The 13,884-nt window shown below is 48.3% G+C and overlaps 5 protein-coding genes across 5 annotated transcripts; 2 read left to right on the forward strand and 3 right to left on the reverse strand.

Annotated features, from left to right (window-relative positions):
• Nucleotides 1-87: 87 nt before the first annotated feature.
• Nucleotides 88-1,351, forward strand: LCP9604111_564 (mitochondrial 37S ribosomal protein uS5m; the record flags this gene model as incomplete). Its single annotated transcript, XM_039069361.1, has 2 exons — nt 88-1,081; nt 1,134-1,351. The coding sequence occupies 2 exons, from the start codon at nt 88-90 to the stop codon at nt 1,349-1,351; spliced, it is 1,212 nt and encodes a 403-aa protein (XP_038933112.1).
• A 312-nt stretch (nt 1,352-1,663) lies between these two features.
• LCP9604111_565 (DASH complex subunit DAD3 family protein) lies at nt 1,664-2,287 on the reverse strand (the record flags this gene model as incomplete). Its single annotated transcript, XM_039069372.1, has 2 exons — nt 1,664-1,918; nt 2,063-2,287. 2 exons carry the CDS (start codon nt 2,285-2,287, stop codon nt 1,664-1,666), a joined length of 480 nt encoding a protein of 159 aa, XP_038933113.1.
• Nucleotides 2,288-5,532: 3,245 nt separating this feature from the next.
• LCP9604111_566 (fatty acid desaturase) lies at nt 5,533-7,265 on the forward strand (the record flags this gene model as incomplete). The annotated part of the gene is made up of 2 exons (XM_039069383.1): nt 5,533-5,726; nt 5,798-7,265. The coding sequence occupies 2 exons, from the start codon at nt 5,533-5,535 to the stop codon at nt 7,263-7,265; spliced, it is 1,662 nt and encodes a 553-aa protein (XP_038933114.1).
• Nucleotides 7,266-8,143: 878 nt separating this feature from the next.
• LCP9604111_567 (putative serine/threonine protein kinase (Nrc-2)) lies at nt 8,144-10,171 on the reverse strand (the record flags this gene model as incomplete). Its single annotated transcript, XM_039069394.1, has 3 exons — nt 8,144-9,003; nt 9,077-9,250; nt 9,310-10,171. 3 exons carry the CDS (start codon nt 10,169-10,171, stop codon nt 8,144-8,146), a joined length of 1,896 nt encoding a protein of 631 aa, XP_038933115.1.
• An 839-nt stretch (nt 10,172-11,010) lies between these two features.
• Nucleotides 11,011-13,874, reverse strand: LCP9604111_568 (uncharacterized protein; the record flags this gene model as incomplete). The annotated part of the gene is made up of 4 exons (XM_039069405.1): nt 11,011-11,491; nt 11,548-11,850; nt 11,906-13,616; nt 13,793-13,874. The coding sequence occupies 4 exons, from the start codon at nt 13,872-13,874 to the stop codon at nt 11,011-11,013; spliced, it is 2,577 nt and encodes an 858-aa protein (XP_038933116.1).
• Between the last annotated feature and the right edge of the window lie 10 nt (nt 13,875-13,884).

Consider the following 13,884-nt stretch of genomic DNA (forward strand, 5'->3'; position numbering starts at 1 on the left):
CAATTGCCTCCGCATTTCGCCCTTTTCTTCATTTTTAAAGCTCTTAACTGGCCTACCGCTGGCTGGTGAGCTCACAGCAACGCCACCATGAACATTACACGGCCGGCACGATGCCTTTTATGCAGCTTCACCCGTGCTGCCGCCCCAGGCACGCGAGTCCCTCGACGCCAATTCCATCCTACTCCCGCGTCTCTCTCCAACCGGAAACCCAAGTTCCCAAATGTTAAGGCTCCCCGGGTGGAGGAAATCAAGCCTTACACGGAAGAGCAGAAGGCTAAGCTTGCCAAGGAGTACTCGGAGGCACAGATGGCTGCTATCGAAGCCGGCGAAGCCGCTATCGACCCGAAGGATCTGGCAGAACAGATGGACGAGCGCAGTGATCCCATGGCATTTAAATACGTCGACGACTTCTCTGTTATTGAGCCAGGCATTGATCGACACCAGCGCTCCCCACAGTCGAACTCGGATTACAATTTCACGCTGAAAACCGAGGACGATTTCGTGAAGGACTTCGGTCAGTTCTTTGCCGAGATGCCTGATAACACGACAGGTGCAGACTTCGTTCGGTTCGCAGAAAACCTGCGCCTCACCCACGGCAAGGAGGAGAGCGAGCTGTCTCCGCACAGCGCACTTGTTCCGGATCTCTTCGGACCTGGAGAGACCATTGATGAGCCCCGCGTGGAAGAGCGGAAGACAGCTGCCGAGAAGGGTGAGAAGGAGCGGTCAGCGGCGGCTGAAGAAATGACAGACGCCCTCAAGAGCCTGCTCCTAGCTACGGGCTACACGGAGAGCCAGGTCAAGGGCCTCCGCACCAAGACCCTTGTTTCACACAGCGTCACCAACCAGACCCGACTAGGAAAGGTCCGCCGTGCATACCGTCTTTCCATTGCTGGTAACGGAAATGGTTTGCTAGGTATCGGTGAGGCCAAGTCCGATGAAGCCTCCGATGCAAAGATCCAGTCGCAATACCGTGCGATCCGAAACATGCAGCCCATTCCCCGCTACGAGAACCGAACAATCTATGGCGATGTTAAGGGCAAGGTGGGAGCCACAGAGTTGCAGCTGATGCACCGTCCACCCGGTATGCCTAGTTTCATTCCCTCGGACATTTTCATTTTTGCTAACAATAATAGGCTTCGGACTCCGTGTTCAATATCTCATCTACGAGATGTGTCGCGCTGCCGGTATTCATGATCTCTCCGCCCGAGTTGGTCGCTCAAGAAACCAGATGAACACAGTCAAGGCCGCCTACCAGGCGTTCATGAGCCAGCGTAACCCGGAGCAGATTGCTCACGCACTCGGCAGAAAGATTGTCGATGTGCGCAAGGTGTACTACGCAGGGAAGATTTAGAGCCGCTCATGGCCTTGACTAGCTGCTTCGTCTCAGCGTGTATATAATGCTTCTCTTTTCCTTCCTCTTCTTCTTGTGTCTTTTGCATGTACTTCTATAAGTTGGTTGTTAAACATGACGGGTCATCAATTCTCGGTAATCATGAGCTATTCACAGCATATCTGGAAAATCACATATCACAAGGTTCCTTAGCATAACACCATCTGATTCGCGCCAGAACAAAAATCTAGAAACAACACCCCGGGTATAATACGCGAGTAAACAAAAAAAAAAACCATCAAATGCAACAGGCAATTCCCATGCCTTCCTTTCTTATTGGAACGTCATGTCTCCCTCTCCCTCATATCCTCCATGCTGGTACTCCTGGTCCTGGAAACGTCGATCCTCGTTTTGCTGTTGTTGCTGTTGCTCTTCATTCTCATTCCAGATCTGCTGCTGCAAGACAATGCTATACACACTGGCCTTGAGCAAAGTGCATACAGTCGCAGTCTTGCGCTCAAGGAGACGAAGACCGTCGAGAGGCATAGAGGCGGGGGAGCCGGCGAGGTCGGCGAGTTTATCGGAGAGCTGCGCGCGAGGCATTTATCAGTAACCAGTATAACCAGTATTTGTAGTTGATATCATTTCCAATCGAATATTGTTCATATTCATTTCCTGTGCAGAGATTGTCCCAGAAAGATAATCAAGGCGAACAAGGTCTTCTCCACGTACCTGGTTGACATTCCGCAGCAATCGAGCGTATTCCTCCAGCACTTCCTGCTCCAGATCTGAAACGAGCGGATTGTTACCCAAGAGAGGGTTATTCGAGTGGCCCCGGCTGTGCGAGGCGTCTGCGTCGTTCATTGATTGGGGTATTGGAGGGGTGGAGGTTTCCGCGGGGTCGACCTCGGCGTACGAGTAATCGTTGTCTGAATCTTCGGGCGCAAAGGCAGACATTATGGAGGATGGGGTTGGTTGCTGTTTATTGAATGTTGTAGATGTTGAGCTGCGAAGTCTGCGAAGGCTGTGGTGTCATGTTTCGTGTTTTCTGGGGTTCCGCTGAGACGCGTTCCCCAAGCTTCCGCTGAGATCCGAAATCTACTGGGGTGGGTTTTATGGCCTTAAACTTATTTCAACGTCAGTCAATAGGTTAATATTATGTGTTCGAGGTTATAGCCATCTCTGTATAGCCTCATTTTCAAAAATTCGCCCAAACACACATCTGATGCCTATTTCAATAACACAGGTGTCATTAAAGACACATGGCTATAAATACATATTGAAACCATCAAGGACCGTCTCATTTTATACTGTTGTATATTATGAATACTTCGTGGGCTTTTCCTTTTTCTATTAGGGGTAAAAATATGTCTTGACTGATAGTACACAACTCTGTCTCAGTTCCTTGGTGCTGTTCATAACCTGGCTGGGAGGCGCAATCGCGAGTCGATTTCTTTTTTTTACGGAAATGGCCTGTATTAGAAGTTTGTTTTATGGGACTATTGAAAGTCCCAGAAATGGAGTAACTAGATACATGGACGTAGGCAGAGTCTCTAGATTTTACTACATGTATAAGGCAGCATACTTCCATTTGCATTGAACAAATTCGTATCCGTATGGAATACTCTGTGGAGAACACTCATTTTGCATACAATATGAATATAAATCTAGCTGCCTTGTCAGCGAGCCAACCATATTATCCTCATTGTTGGACAAACCGCGTGTCCTTATTTGGTTGTATCCACGAAGCACTAGCGTTGGTCTCCCAGCCGCGGCAGCCTCTCCGCGCGTTCTACCAAGGCGAATAATGTCTCAGTGAAAATTCAGCTCTCGGGGGAAGAGATTACTTTGAGCAATTACTACAAGCCGACCGCAAACTACTGTAACGGCCAATCTTTTAGTGCGCTATTTCATCACCTTCCCAATCAAAGAGAGAGAGACCCCTATAATTCCATGTATATCAATGGATGCCCAGAGGTGGAGAGATCCACTGGAGGGAAAAATCACATTCAGCAACTGTAGTCGTTGATAAGTGACTAGTAACTAGTAATCTAGAAGCATCCAAGAAGCTCATCGAACGATTAGGTTTTCTTTAAACACGGTTACCGTGTTGCATCATAGCGGTGCGTAGTACTTCGTACATATTTTGGTGGCCTGAGATTGTCGATTCCAGTGTGGCACTGGCCGGGATTGTATTGGTTGTAGATATCCACATCTCAACGACTTGGCTGCAGGATTCCAAGGACTGAATCAGACGAGGATGAAGTAGACGGGAGTCCGTCGCAGTTCCTTTTTCCCTATCAACGATGAAAAGAGGGGACTGATCTTTGATTGGCAGAGCATTCCTACAGGCTAATCGAATTAGTCGGAAGAAGCTTGGGAGGCTAATGTCGCAATTCGGCCCTAGCGATCCATTGTCGACTAGGATGCGAGGAATCGACAGGGGCGAAGTACTCGGCTGAATTAAGTTAGTTTATATTTCTGCCTCAGGTGAGCTTTTTAATTCGATACTTTCGAGATGATTTCCCTATTTGGTCAACTTAGTCATGGTTGACTGCGAAAATTACAGATCCTTCTTAGACAGGGTTATTATATGTGAATACGAAAACATGGGAAAATGTAAAGTTCGAAATAATATGTCTTATTTCTATCACAGAAATCCCCATTTAGAAGTGGATATTCACTATCGCAAGCGCCTCGTGGTGGGTGTTGGTCTCCTATTCTGTACGGAGTACTCCGTACAATGTAGCACCATAGACGCTTTTAGGACAGGTTCCCCTGAAAAAGCCAACGCCAAGATATTAATGGGTGCGGAGTAGAAGGCGATACAGTCTAGAAGACATCTTGCCCCGCGAAATACGCAGGTCTTTTACCGCAGCGTCGAAGGAATACGCCTCTACTTTATTTAAATGGGAGCCTAGTCCTATATATATAGTGTCTGATGTGACATCGTCGCCTCCAGTGACCGAGTTTAAAATGCCGATTCGACTAATATGGCCTTGTGCGAGTTTGCCGCCCCTAACAAACGGATTGACTCTAGTGTAGGAAAGGAGCCTTGGCTTTGCGCTTTCCACATTAACATCTTGTCCCTCTAGAATCGTCTTGGCCGTTACCTCATATTGTGGATCATGACAACACGGCCCATAATGGAAAGGACACAATGCAAGTCAAGTGGCCACTTCGCCCTTACGTGGAAGAAAAAACGACACGGAATACGTAAGTGTCCTTAGGTAGGAAGTTGATATTAGCCAGTCACCCCAGATGCGGGGCTCGAGCGGAAATAGAGGGGCAGGGCTCTTTTCGTGTCGACAGTTCACAGACGTTTCATTTCTAAACTTATGGGATCTGGTCCCTGGATCCCAAAGAATAATAGAGTTGCCCAAGAGATGTTTTCCTAGGGTTCGGGGTAGACACGTGTCAAGGTTTTTTGCCAAATACGGTTAGAGGGATTTCTACTCTTAGCCAGTTCGGTAGCCAAGATAGCCAAGGTAGGTTAGCCAGATTTATATCTCATTGCCAATACGAATGGCCACTTTCGAATACCATTGTCTTTAAGTTTCTCAGGGGAAAAACCCATCGGATTCATTATTAGGGGGAATGGAGAATGTTCTCTGTGGATTCCTAGTGCTATAGTGTATGTAATATTTAGAAATGTTCCATATGTAGTGGAGTCGAGCCTTTACATGGGATAGGGGGATCTAAAGATCTAACGTTTCAATTTCCGACAGGGGCATCTCAAGGTTTAAGCTTGTTTTAGCTCGGCTTGTCAAACGGGACATACAAAGTATGGTATAGTTGACGAGATACGCGTATGGACCATATTTCATCTTCGCCACAGTGCCCACTGCCCTGTCACACTGCTTCATCCAATTGTGACACGTTACTCACCCCGACCTCCGCTGTCCATTCCCCATGGAGTTCTCCCGTGCCCACATCTCGGTTGGACAGCCCAATTTACACTGCCCCCTTTGTCTCTGTCTCCTGGGTCGAGAGGAACGGGACGTCTTAGCGCTACGGCGCTATGCAAGTCTAGGTAACCCAATAGATTAATGCATTCATCGCGCGAATAAAAAAGCAAAATGATATGTCCCCGAGATTGATTTATTATAATCGTCTTCACGCCACATCCTTCTTCCATGTACAACCTTCTGACCTAAACAACTATCGGTCATATCTCATCGGATTCTTATCAAATGAGTGAGATGTCCACCTCAGCTCGGGCTAGGGACAATGTCTTCTCAAGACGTGAGATCGAGGGCATGCTTGCTGAAGGAAAGTTGATTATCATTGTCGACGGCAATGTTCTCCGACTAGATTCCTGGATTAAATATCACCCTGGAGGTGATATGGCTATCAAACATATGATTGGCAAAGATGCCACGGACGAAGTGAATGCGTGAGTCTCTCTAACACCTCTCTATTCTTGTCCAATTCAATTTGCGCATTATTCTAATAGCCTTCTTAAAGTCTCCATTCACAGGAAGCCCGTCAGCGCATGAGCAAATTCCAAATCGGCCGAATCGAGGGCCGCTGGACCAACTTCTTGCCTCCCATCCAAGGTGGCGAGTTCCGCCCATTAACCGAAAATGAGATCGACGAAGAAGACCTGACTCTCTCAGAGCTATCAAGCGAAGAGAGTTCAGCACCACCATCTCCTATCTTCGAAGCCGAAGACGAAAAATTGGGCCTAAGACGCAGGCTCTCAGTATCAACAATCTCCTCTGCAATCAGCGCTGTCTCTCCGTCAGAAGAAACCAAACCACGAGCCTACGTGATCGATGCTCGAACTCAAGAGGAGATTGAGCTGGATGCATCTAAATACCCGCCTCTTGACGCAGAACACCAAGAATATATCACAATGAGATACCGCGAGTTGCACCAGCGTATCCGCGCAGCAGGGCTGTACAACTGTAACTACACAGCCTACGCTATCGAGATCTCTCGCTACACCCTCTTCTTTGGGCTGTTTGTATTTTTCCTCAAACATTCCTGGTACTGCCTGTCTGCCTTCTTCCTCGGCTGTTTCTGGCACCAACTTGTCTTCTCCGCTCATGATGCCGGCCACATGGGCATCACGCATAACTATCAGATTGATACCACCATCGGCATGATTATCGCCGATTACCTAGGCGGCCTAAGCTTAGGCTGGTGGAAGCGCAGCCACAACGTCCACCACATCGTAACCAACGCTCCCGAGCACGATCCCGATATTGAACTGATGCCTTTCTTCGCGCTATCGCACCGCTTCTTCAGCTCGCTCCGCAGCACCTACTACGACCGCATCATGGAATACGATGCAGTGGCCAGGGTCACCGTCAAATACCAGCACTATCTGTACTACCCCATCCTTCTCTTCGGCCGTTTCAACCTCTACTTCCTCAGCTGGGAGCACATCATCGTCGGCCGCGGGCCGAAACACGGCGCAGGCTGGTGGCACCGCTGGTTTGAGTTCGCCGGCCACATCTTCTTCTGGATTTGGTTCGGGTATGGCGTTGTCTGGTGTAGCATTCCGACTTGGTTCAACCGCGTCGTGTTCGTTCTGATCTCGCATATGGTGACTTCGCCGCTGCATGTACAGATTACGCTGTCGCACTACGCCATGTCCACTGCTGATCTTGGCCCGCTGGAATCTTTCCCCCAGAAGATGCTCCGTACTACTATGGACGTCGACTGCCCACCTTGGTTGGACTTTTTCCATGGCGGTCTCCAGTTCCAGGCCATTCACCATTTGTATCCTCGTATCCCGCGACACAATCTTCGCAAGACGCAGCAGTTCGTTCGGGAATTCTGTGAAGATGTGAACATTCCGTATGCGGTCTTTACCTTCTATGATGGCAATAAGGAGGTTATCGGTCGTCTCGCTCACGTGGCCAGACAGGCAAAACTCCTGGAAGAGTGCCGGAAGGCTTATGCGGCAGATCCCCATTTGCATTGAAGATGTTCGCTCTAATAGAGTTGAGCTTTTGAGATACCCATTATGTAGTTTGTATTGTTTTGCAAATTGAAATCGCTTGGAATTGTGATACACCCTTTTTTCTCCTATCAATATTTCTGCTTTGAATTCTCGCTTTATTGTGATCTATCTTATGGAGACTTGATTTCCGTCTGTCAGTATTATACCTGTGTTTGACATTGCTGGCCATCTACATGGTGTAAATGATAGGCGCACCTACTTGGCAGAGACAATTTAATGACATAAGAGGATCATTAAGTATATTGAAACAAAAGCCAAATGATGAAATCGCTTCGAGTTTCGTATACATAGCTTGACAGCAGAGGTTATCTTGAAAACGTAAATTTGAGATTGAAAACAGCACGGTTAACCCGAAAAAGCAAATCCGTAACGCCGTCCGCTGCGAAATAGGATGAAAGAGCAAATATATAAAACAGTTTTCAGGAAGACGCGCAAAGAAAACAATACCAACAGCTCAGAGATCGTGACACAAACCATGAAGTCAGCGAACGGTTCGTGTCGATGCTATGTTGTGCCTGAATTGAAGGCAACCAAGAGTAATCCAAGGCTCTAGGATGTGAAGAAAAATGCAATATGCAAAGCAACTGGCAAGCAATAAGGCATAATGACAATGTGATGAAAGGAAAAAAAGGGGAGAAAAAAAAGCTTGAATAGATCCACCAAGAAAAAGTCCCGAAACACTCCATACACCCAGCAAGGATTGCAATGGAAGAAGAATAGCAGCATCTAAATACAGTCGTTAATGCATCATGGTCGTCTGCGAGCCGACACACATACGGCTGTTTCCCTCGTGTATCGGATAAAAGAAAACAAGTGATAAGACGTGAAGAGCACAGGCTTTACATATCACCCTCGTGGTGAAGGGTGACACTGTTGAACTCCTCGAAGGGATCGTTGAGTTCGCCGTTCGGAGTTGCGAGGCCTGAATCCATTGGGACGCCCTTCATCCTGGTAGAATCGGTGCCGCCAATATCTACGCTAGCGCTCTCCTTGACATTACGGAAATTCACCGTATCCGTGCCGGCACGACCCTGGTGCGGAATCATAGGCGGCTTCATGTGACGAATAAGGGCCCATTGGGTCTGTCGGAAGAAGGGATGAGCCTTGACATCAGAGGCACCAGCGCGAGCTCCTAGGCGCTTAGTCTCATCCTTGATCAGCAGTTTGCGGATCAGAGACTTGCACATGGTCGATGTCGGCTGCGCACCCGAGTGCTCTGGAAAGTTCACCTCGTCCCGCAGAATGCTAGCAAACGTCGCGTTTCGATTCTTGCCCTTGAATGGAGTAGTGCCGTACAACATTTCATAAATCAGAATGCCCAGGGTCCACCAATCAACGGCGCTGGTGTGACCGCAACCCTTGATCACCTCAGGTGCAATATACTCTTCCGTCCCGACAAAAGAATTTGTGCGGAAATCGGCAATACATGACTTGGTATCAATCGTAGGCAAGCCGGTATTGGAGTTTCCACCACTGCGTGCAGGAATCATCGTCGGGGCACCCCCAGGTCCAGATTGCTTTGACAGATCGAAATCAGAAAGCATGATATGACCAGACTGGTGAAGAAGGATATTTTCCGGTTTTAAGTCACGGTAGATGAAACCCATGAGATGGAGATATTCCAGCGCAGCAATAACCTCTGCGGCGTAAAAGCGAGCTGCATCCTCGGAAATACTTTTGCCGGGGCGGGTTTGCAGGGCTAAAAATGGACAAGTCAGCAAGGGAATCAAGAAGATGATGATGTCGAAGATGGGATAAAAAGGTGAACACACTCCTGAAGAACTCGCCGCCACTACAGTACTCCATACAGAGATACAAATAATCCTCTGATTGAAAAGAGTGATATAGGGTGACAATGAACGGGTGGTTGCTCGTAGCCAGAATCTCTTGTTCGGCCAAAGCTCGTTTAATCTTGTTCCGTTTGATCATCTCCTTCTTGCTCAAAACTAGCCGCAAGTCAGTAAATGGCATCAGACAGTCACCGGTATACAAGAGAAAAAAGTACCTTTCATGGCATAAAGACGGCCCGATTTCTTCTCGCGCACCAGGTAAACTTTGCCAACATCACCCTTGCCGATCAATTTGATCTTGTCAAAGCTAGCAGGGCCGACTTCTACATTTCGAACTTTGATGGAGTTTGAACTATAGGTGCGGCGGAAAGCAGCGTTACTGTTGTAATCTGAGCTGACTGAAGGTATCGCCAGATTGGAATGGTCGCTGCCTGGATCTGCAAAGCCCATTGACCCGCCCGACTTTTCCACCAGGGGCTCCTTGCCGAGTTGTGCTGTTTGAGGACGGCCACCCTGACCACTTGTAAATAGGCCTTGGGCATTCGGGGCAGAAGCCACACGTCGTAACTTGCGCGCTAGTTCCTCTTTGTTTGCAGTGGTCGCCTGTTCTACTGCCGAGACCCCCGTGACTTGCAACTCAGGGGTATCAGGAGGAGAGGACGGAACTGACCCATCGTTGCGGTGTCGCAATGCTGGCTGACCCTGGTGGGCAAAGTATGGGTTGGCGGACGCGGTAGGCGACATCGCATCATCCAGTGGATTACCTTCACTAGCCACGGTTGTTGATCGATTGCGGCCTATGCCTGGCAGGAATCGAGACTGCCGGAAAGCAGACTTCTCGTTCTTGGCCGCCCCATGATTATCCCGTTCGCGTTCGCGTTCGGAACTTCCAGAGGGGTTGGGATGGGGAGAGGAGTGGCTACTTGAACTGTTGATACGGAAAAAGTTCTTAATCCTCGTAGGCAAATGACTAGACTCGTTGGAGTGTTTTCGTGTGGGAATGGAGAGAGCGGGGAAATTCCCGCGCTTCTCATTATTTGTCACCGCCGGCGGACTGGAGGCAAAGAGCTGCGTCATATTGGGTGGGTCGCCGAAATCAAAATCGAGACCGAGATGACAGTCACCTAGGACCTAATCCGAAGGGTGGAAAAGCAAGGTGTGAGGCGGACGAAAGGGCGGTAATCTTCAAGATGCCAAGTGCCGGCTGGGATATAATCGCGCGCGGGGGTCAATTGTTAGTAAGAAGCGGTACAACCGGGGGTGTCCACCCAAAGAACTGAAAAGGAAAAAGCCGCGATAACTGGGCTCATGAATAAGACAACATGTCAGAACAAATAAAGAATGAAGATCAAGAATTGAGAAGCCAGTGGGAAAAGAGGGAGGCAAGGAGGAATTGGAGTGGAGAAGGACCCGTGGACGCGGAGGCCAAGCCTTAGTCATCTAAAATCAATTCACCAGCAGTGTACGTACAACGTCTATCTACGCCAGAAATGTTGAGAATAGTCGAGAAAGAATGATAGGATTACTATGAAAGATCAATTTGAAAAAAAAGCATCCCAATATGACTTCAGCTTAGTCCAAGGGGTCCTGAATAACCCAAGGAATTAGTACTAAGGAACTGGGTGGCGACATGTCGAGTATAAATAACTACATGTATCTACAATGTACATCACGTGATAGTTATACACTTCATTCCTCCGGAAGAATATCAATACATAATAATATTGTACAGATTCATGTTTCGATCCCTTCAAAATCGTTTCCTCCCTTGACTCAAACTTGGTCCATGTTTCCCACCCTTTTTTTTTGCTTTTTTCTGCCTTTTCTGCCTTCATCTGAAACACTTCGGAGACTTCGGGACACATACATAGGCCTGGGCTCAAATCCGCAACGCCCAACACCACGGTTGCTTGGTATCAGTTTTGAGCATGCACATTGATTCTGCTGGTGTTTACAATAGCGGGTGCGGTGTGTCTGACACTGGCATTGATCAACTGCGAGGAATACCCAGACAGGTAATTGGTGTTTTGCTGGCTGTCTGGTGTCTCGAAACCGAGAACAAGTGCTGTGGGTACTTCGTCTCTCAAATCTCCGATCAATCTCGATGGATTCATGAGCGACTGACCGGCGTTCTGGACATTTTCACGTGCATCATGCCGTCGACGGGCATCCAGACTCGATGAGATCATACGAGACCCAACGCTGCTGAGACCACCTGCAGGTACATAGTGCTTACGGCGAACACTCGACCTCGAAATCGCCCTGCTCGGCCTACACTGGGACAATAGGCTATCCCTGCCGAATGTGTTATTCCGAGACAATAGGGGTGCATCCGACATGTCGTCGGGGTAATCCCCTCCAAAGCTGTTCATTGTCCGAGTGAAGCTCCCACTGCGGCTATTATTTGTTAAACCCGGCTCTTTGCACAAGCAAGTGAGTTTGGATAGGCTTACCTGTGGTTCATGCCATGCTCCGATTGTTCGGCGAAGGGTCCTCTCCGTTCACCGGGTCCTTCCACGTCAACGACAAACATATCGAAAAATTCCGTCGGAATGAGAGACGATTGGTGGTCAAACAGCTCAGTACTTCTGTGCGGCCGATCAAAGGAAACTTCTGAGAGGTTGTCTTCATTCAACCCCTGTCCTAGGCTAGAATGTCTTCTTGTCTGTTGTTCGTCATCTGAACCGCCCGAAATTGATGCACCGCGGGCCTCATTATGGAGATGCTGAAGCCCAATCAAAGTTGCATCTTCATTGCTGCAGCTCTAGGAATTAGTATTATCCAACTGCTAGTCTTGGGCAAAGAACTTACATGGTAGTCGCGAGGCTTGGTGAATGACTCCTATCATTTCCAGCCATGTTGGTTAGTTCGGCGACGTGCTCCTCGTGGTCAATTTCAGTAATCGGATGCAATGCCGATCTGAAATTGGAGACGTTTCGACCGAAGTTCCGAGGCAAAGTATTGCTGATACGACTTCTGTTTCCGGGACGACGTTCTGTCCATGTCTCCTGGGGGATCCATGATATGATTCCGTTGTGTTCCATCTCAGAACCCATTTCAGGAGAAAGTTGAATTTCCACGCGGCTGTTGGCGTCAAAGGACGGGTCATTGTATTTTGTAGGCACGTTGCCGCCTGTCCCATTCGCATCATGAAACAACTCTGATCTTCTATCGACCTGAATCTGATTGAAGAATGAGTCGCTTCTGTTTCTATTGCGGTCTTCATTTACATCATCATGAATCCACAAATCTGAGCTTCCATCAACCTGCACGTTACCAAGGTCTGAGTTGTTCCCATTTGTGTGGCTTGTTCCATTGCAGTTTTTGTCTGCTGCTGTTAAGTGTTTCCTCTGGATTTGTATGGGATGGCCAGTGTTTGGGTCAATAATATCAACCCCACGATTTATGTTGGCACGCTCAACCTCATTGGTACCATCAGTCGACTGGTTATCATATGAACCACCATTGATCGCTCCTCCGGTTTGCACGGTAATACCTTCCGGACCATTGGAGTTGTTCACGCTAGCCGCCCCTGGATAGCCCATGAGCATATCCCATTGATCAAGAGCGCTGAGAACTCTTGCCCGTTCGCTGATGTTGTAAACGCGCAAATTATAACAATCATCGCTGGGTGGAATCTGTGGATTTAACGCGATCACTTCGTTAACCTCCTCCAGAAATCTTTCATGGTTTTGGACTTTTTCCATCAATCGTGACTTTGCCTCAATCATGGTATCAAGACCGAACGCGTATGCCACTCTTACAAATCCAACATAAAAGTCGCAATCAGGCAAAACAGCAAACGGCGGGCACATGTTTAACATCATACGCACAATTGCAGCATCATCAAGGTTGATAAGACTCATGATCAGACCCCATCGTGTCTGGCGCTCCTCAGCCAGACGGGCAGGCTCATGGCGCACTGTGCTTGGATTACGGCGAACGAACTCGATTTCGTCTACTCGCTCAATCCATTCAGCATATGGATTGTCTGATTCCATTAACTGGGAAACGGTCAAATCCCGTGAACCGACAGGAGCTGCGAACTGGGATGTGCTTTCCAGAAAAGGCGACGGCAACCCCTCGTGTAAGTTAATATCGGACGCTGTGGAAGAATGGATGATTGTAAAGCTCTCTTGTGTTGCTTGGTTCTGAGTCCCAGGCTGACCATCAACAAAGACAACAAATTCGTCGTCATTCATTGAGGTCATTGACATGGGCGACGAGCCACCAAAACGGGGTGATGGCCTTGATGGCTCCATTGGAACGATTCTTCCCCCAGCCGTGACCCGCTGGTGTTTCGGGGAAGTGTGCTTCTTCAGGAATTGAGCAAACCCTGCGTCATTCGTGGGGAACACAGGCTCAAAGGACTTTTTGCTTGTGCGAGTCGGGCGATTCTTGGGTGCTTTCGATGCTAGAGTTTTGTTCGGTCGGAATAACCTGGCTGACTCTTTAGTCGGGCGATTTCTCGGGTTTTCTGAAAGGATAGGCTTCTTGCTTCGATCAAGACGCGCTCGTCTGCCTGTGGCGATGGTCAGCAAGTTTTCTTTCATTGGGTTATACAGACTCGATAGCCCTGAGACCCACGACAGGTCAGCTTGGTGTACTGGAACCCAGTTCGCACCAGTGATCCAATCGAATGTTTGTCTCTTTAGGGAAGATCATTGATCAAAAGCATCGTCACAAAGGGAAACTCACAGTATTTTGCTTCACTGGTCCACTTGCAGTGTACACCTGTGTCCTGGCACAATGCCAATAGTGTTGGCAAGTTATACTTCATTTTGTTCATG

The sequence above is a fragment of the Penicillium roqueforti genome, assembly GCF_015533775.1.
Source record: "Penicillium roqueforti strain LCP96 04111 chromosome Unknown scaffold_01, whole genome shotgun sequence".
Taxonomy (NCBI): Eukaryota; Fungi; Ascomycota; class Eurotiomycetes; order Eurotiales; family Aspergillaceae; genus Penicillium; species Penicillium roqueforti.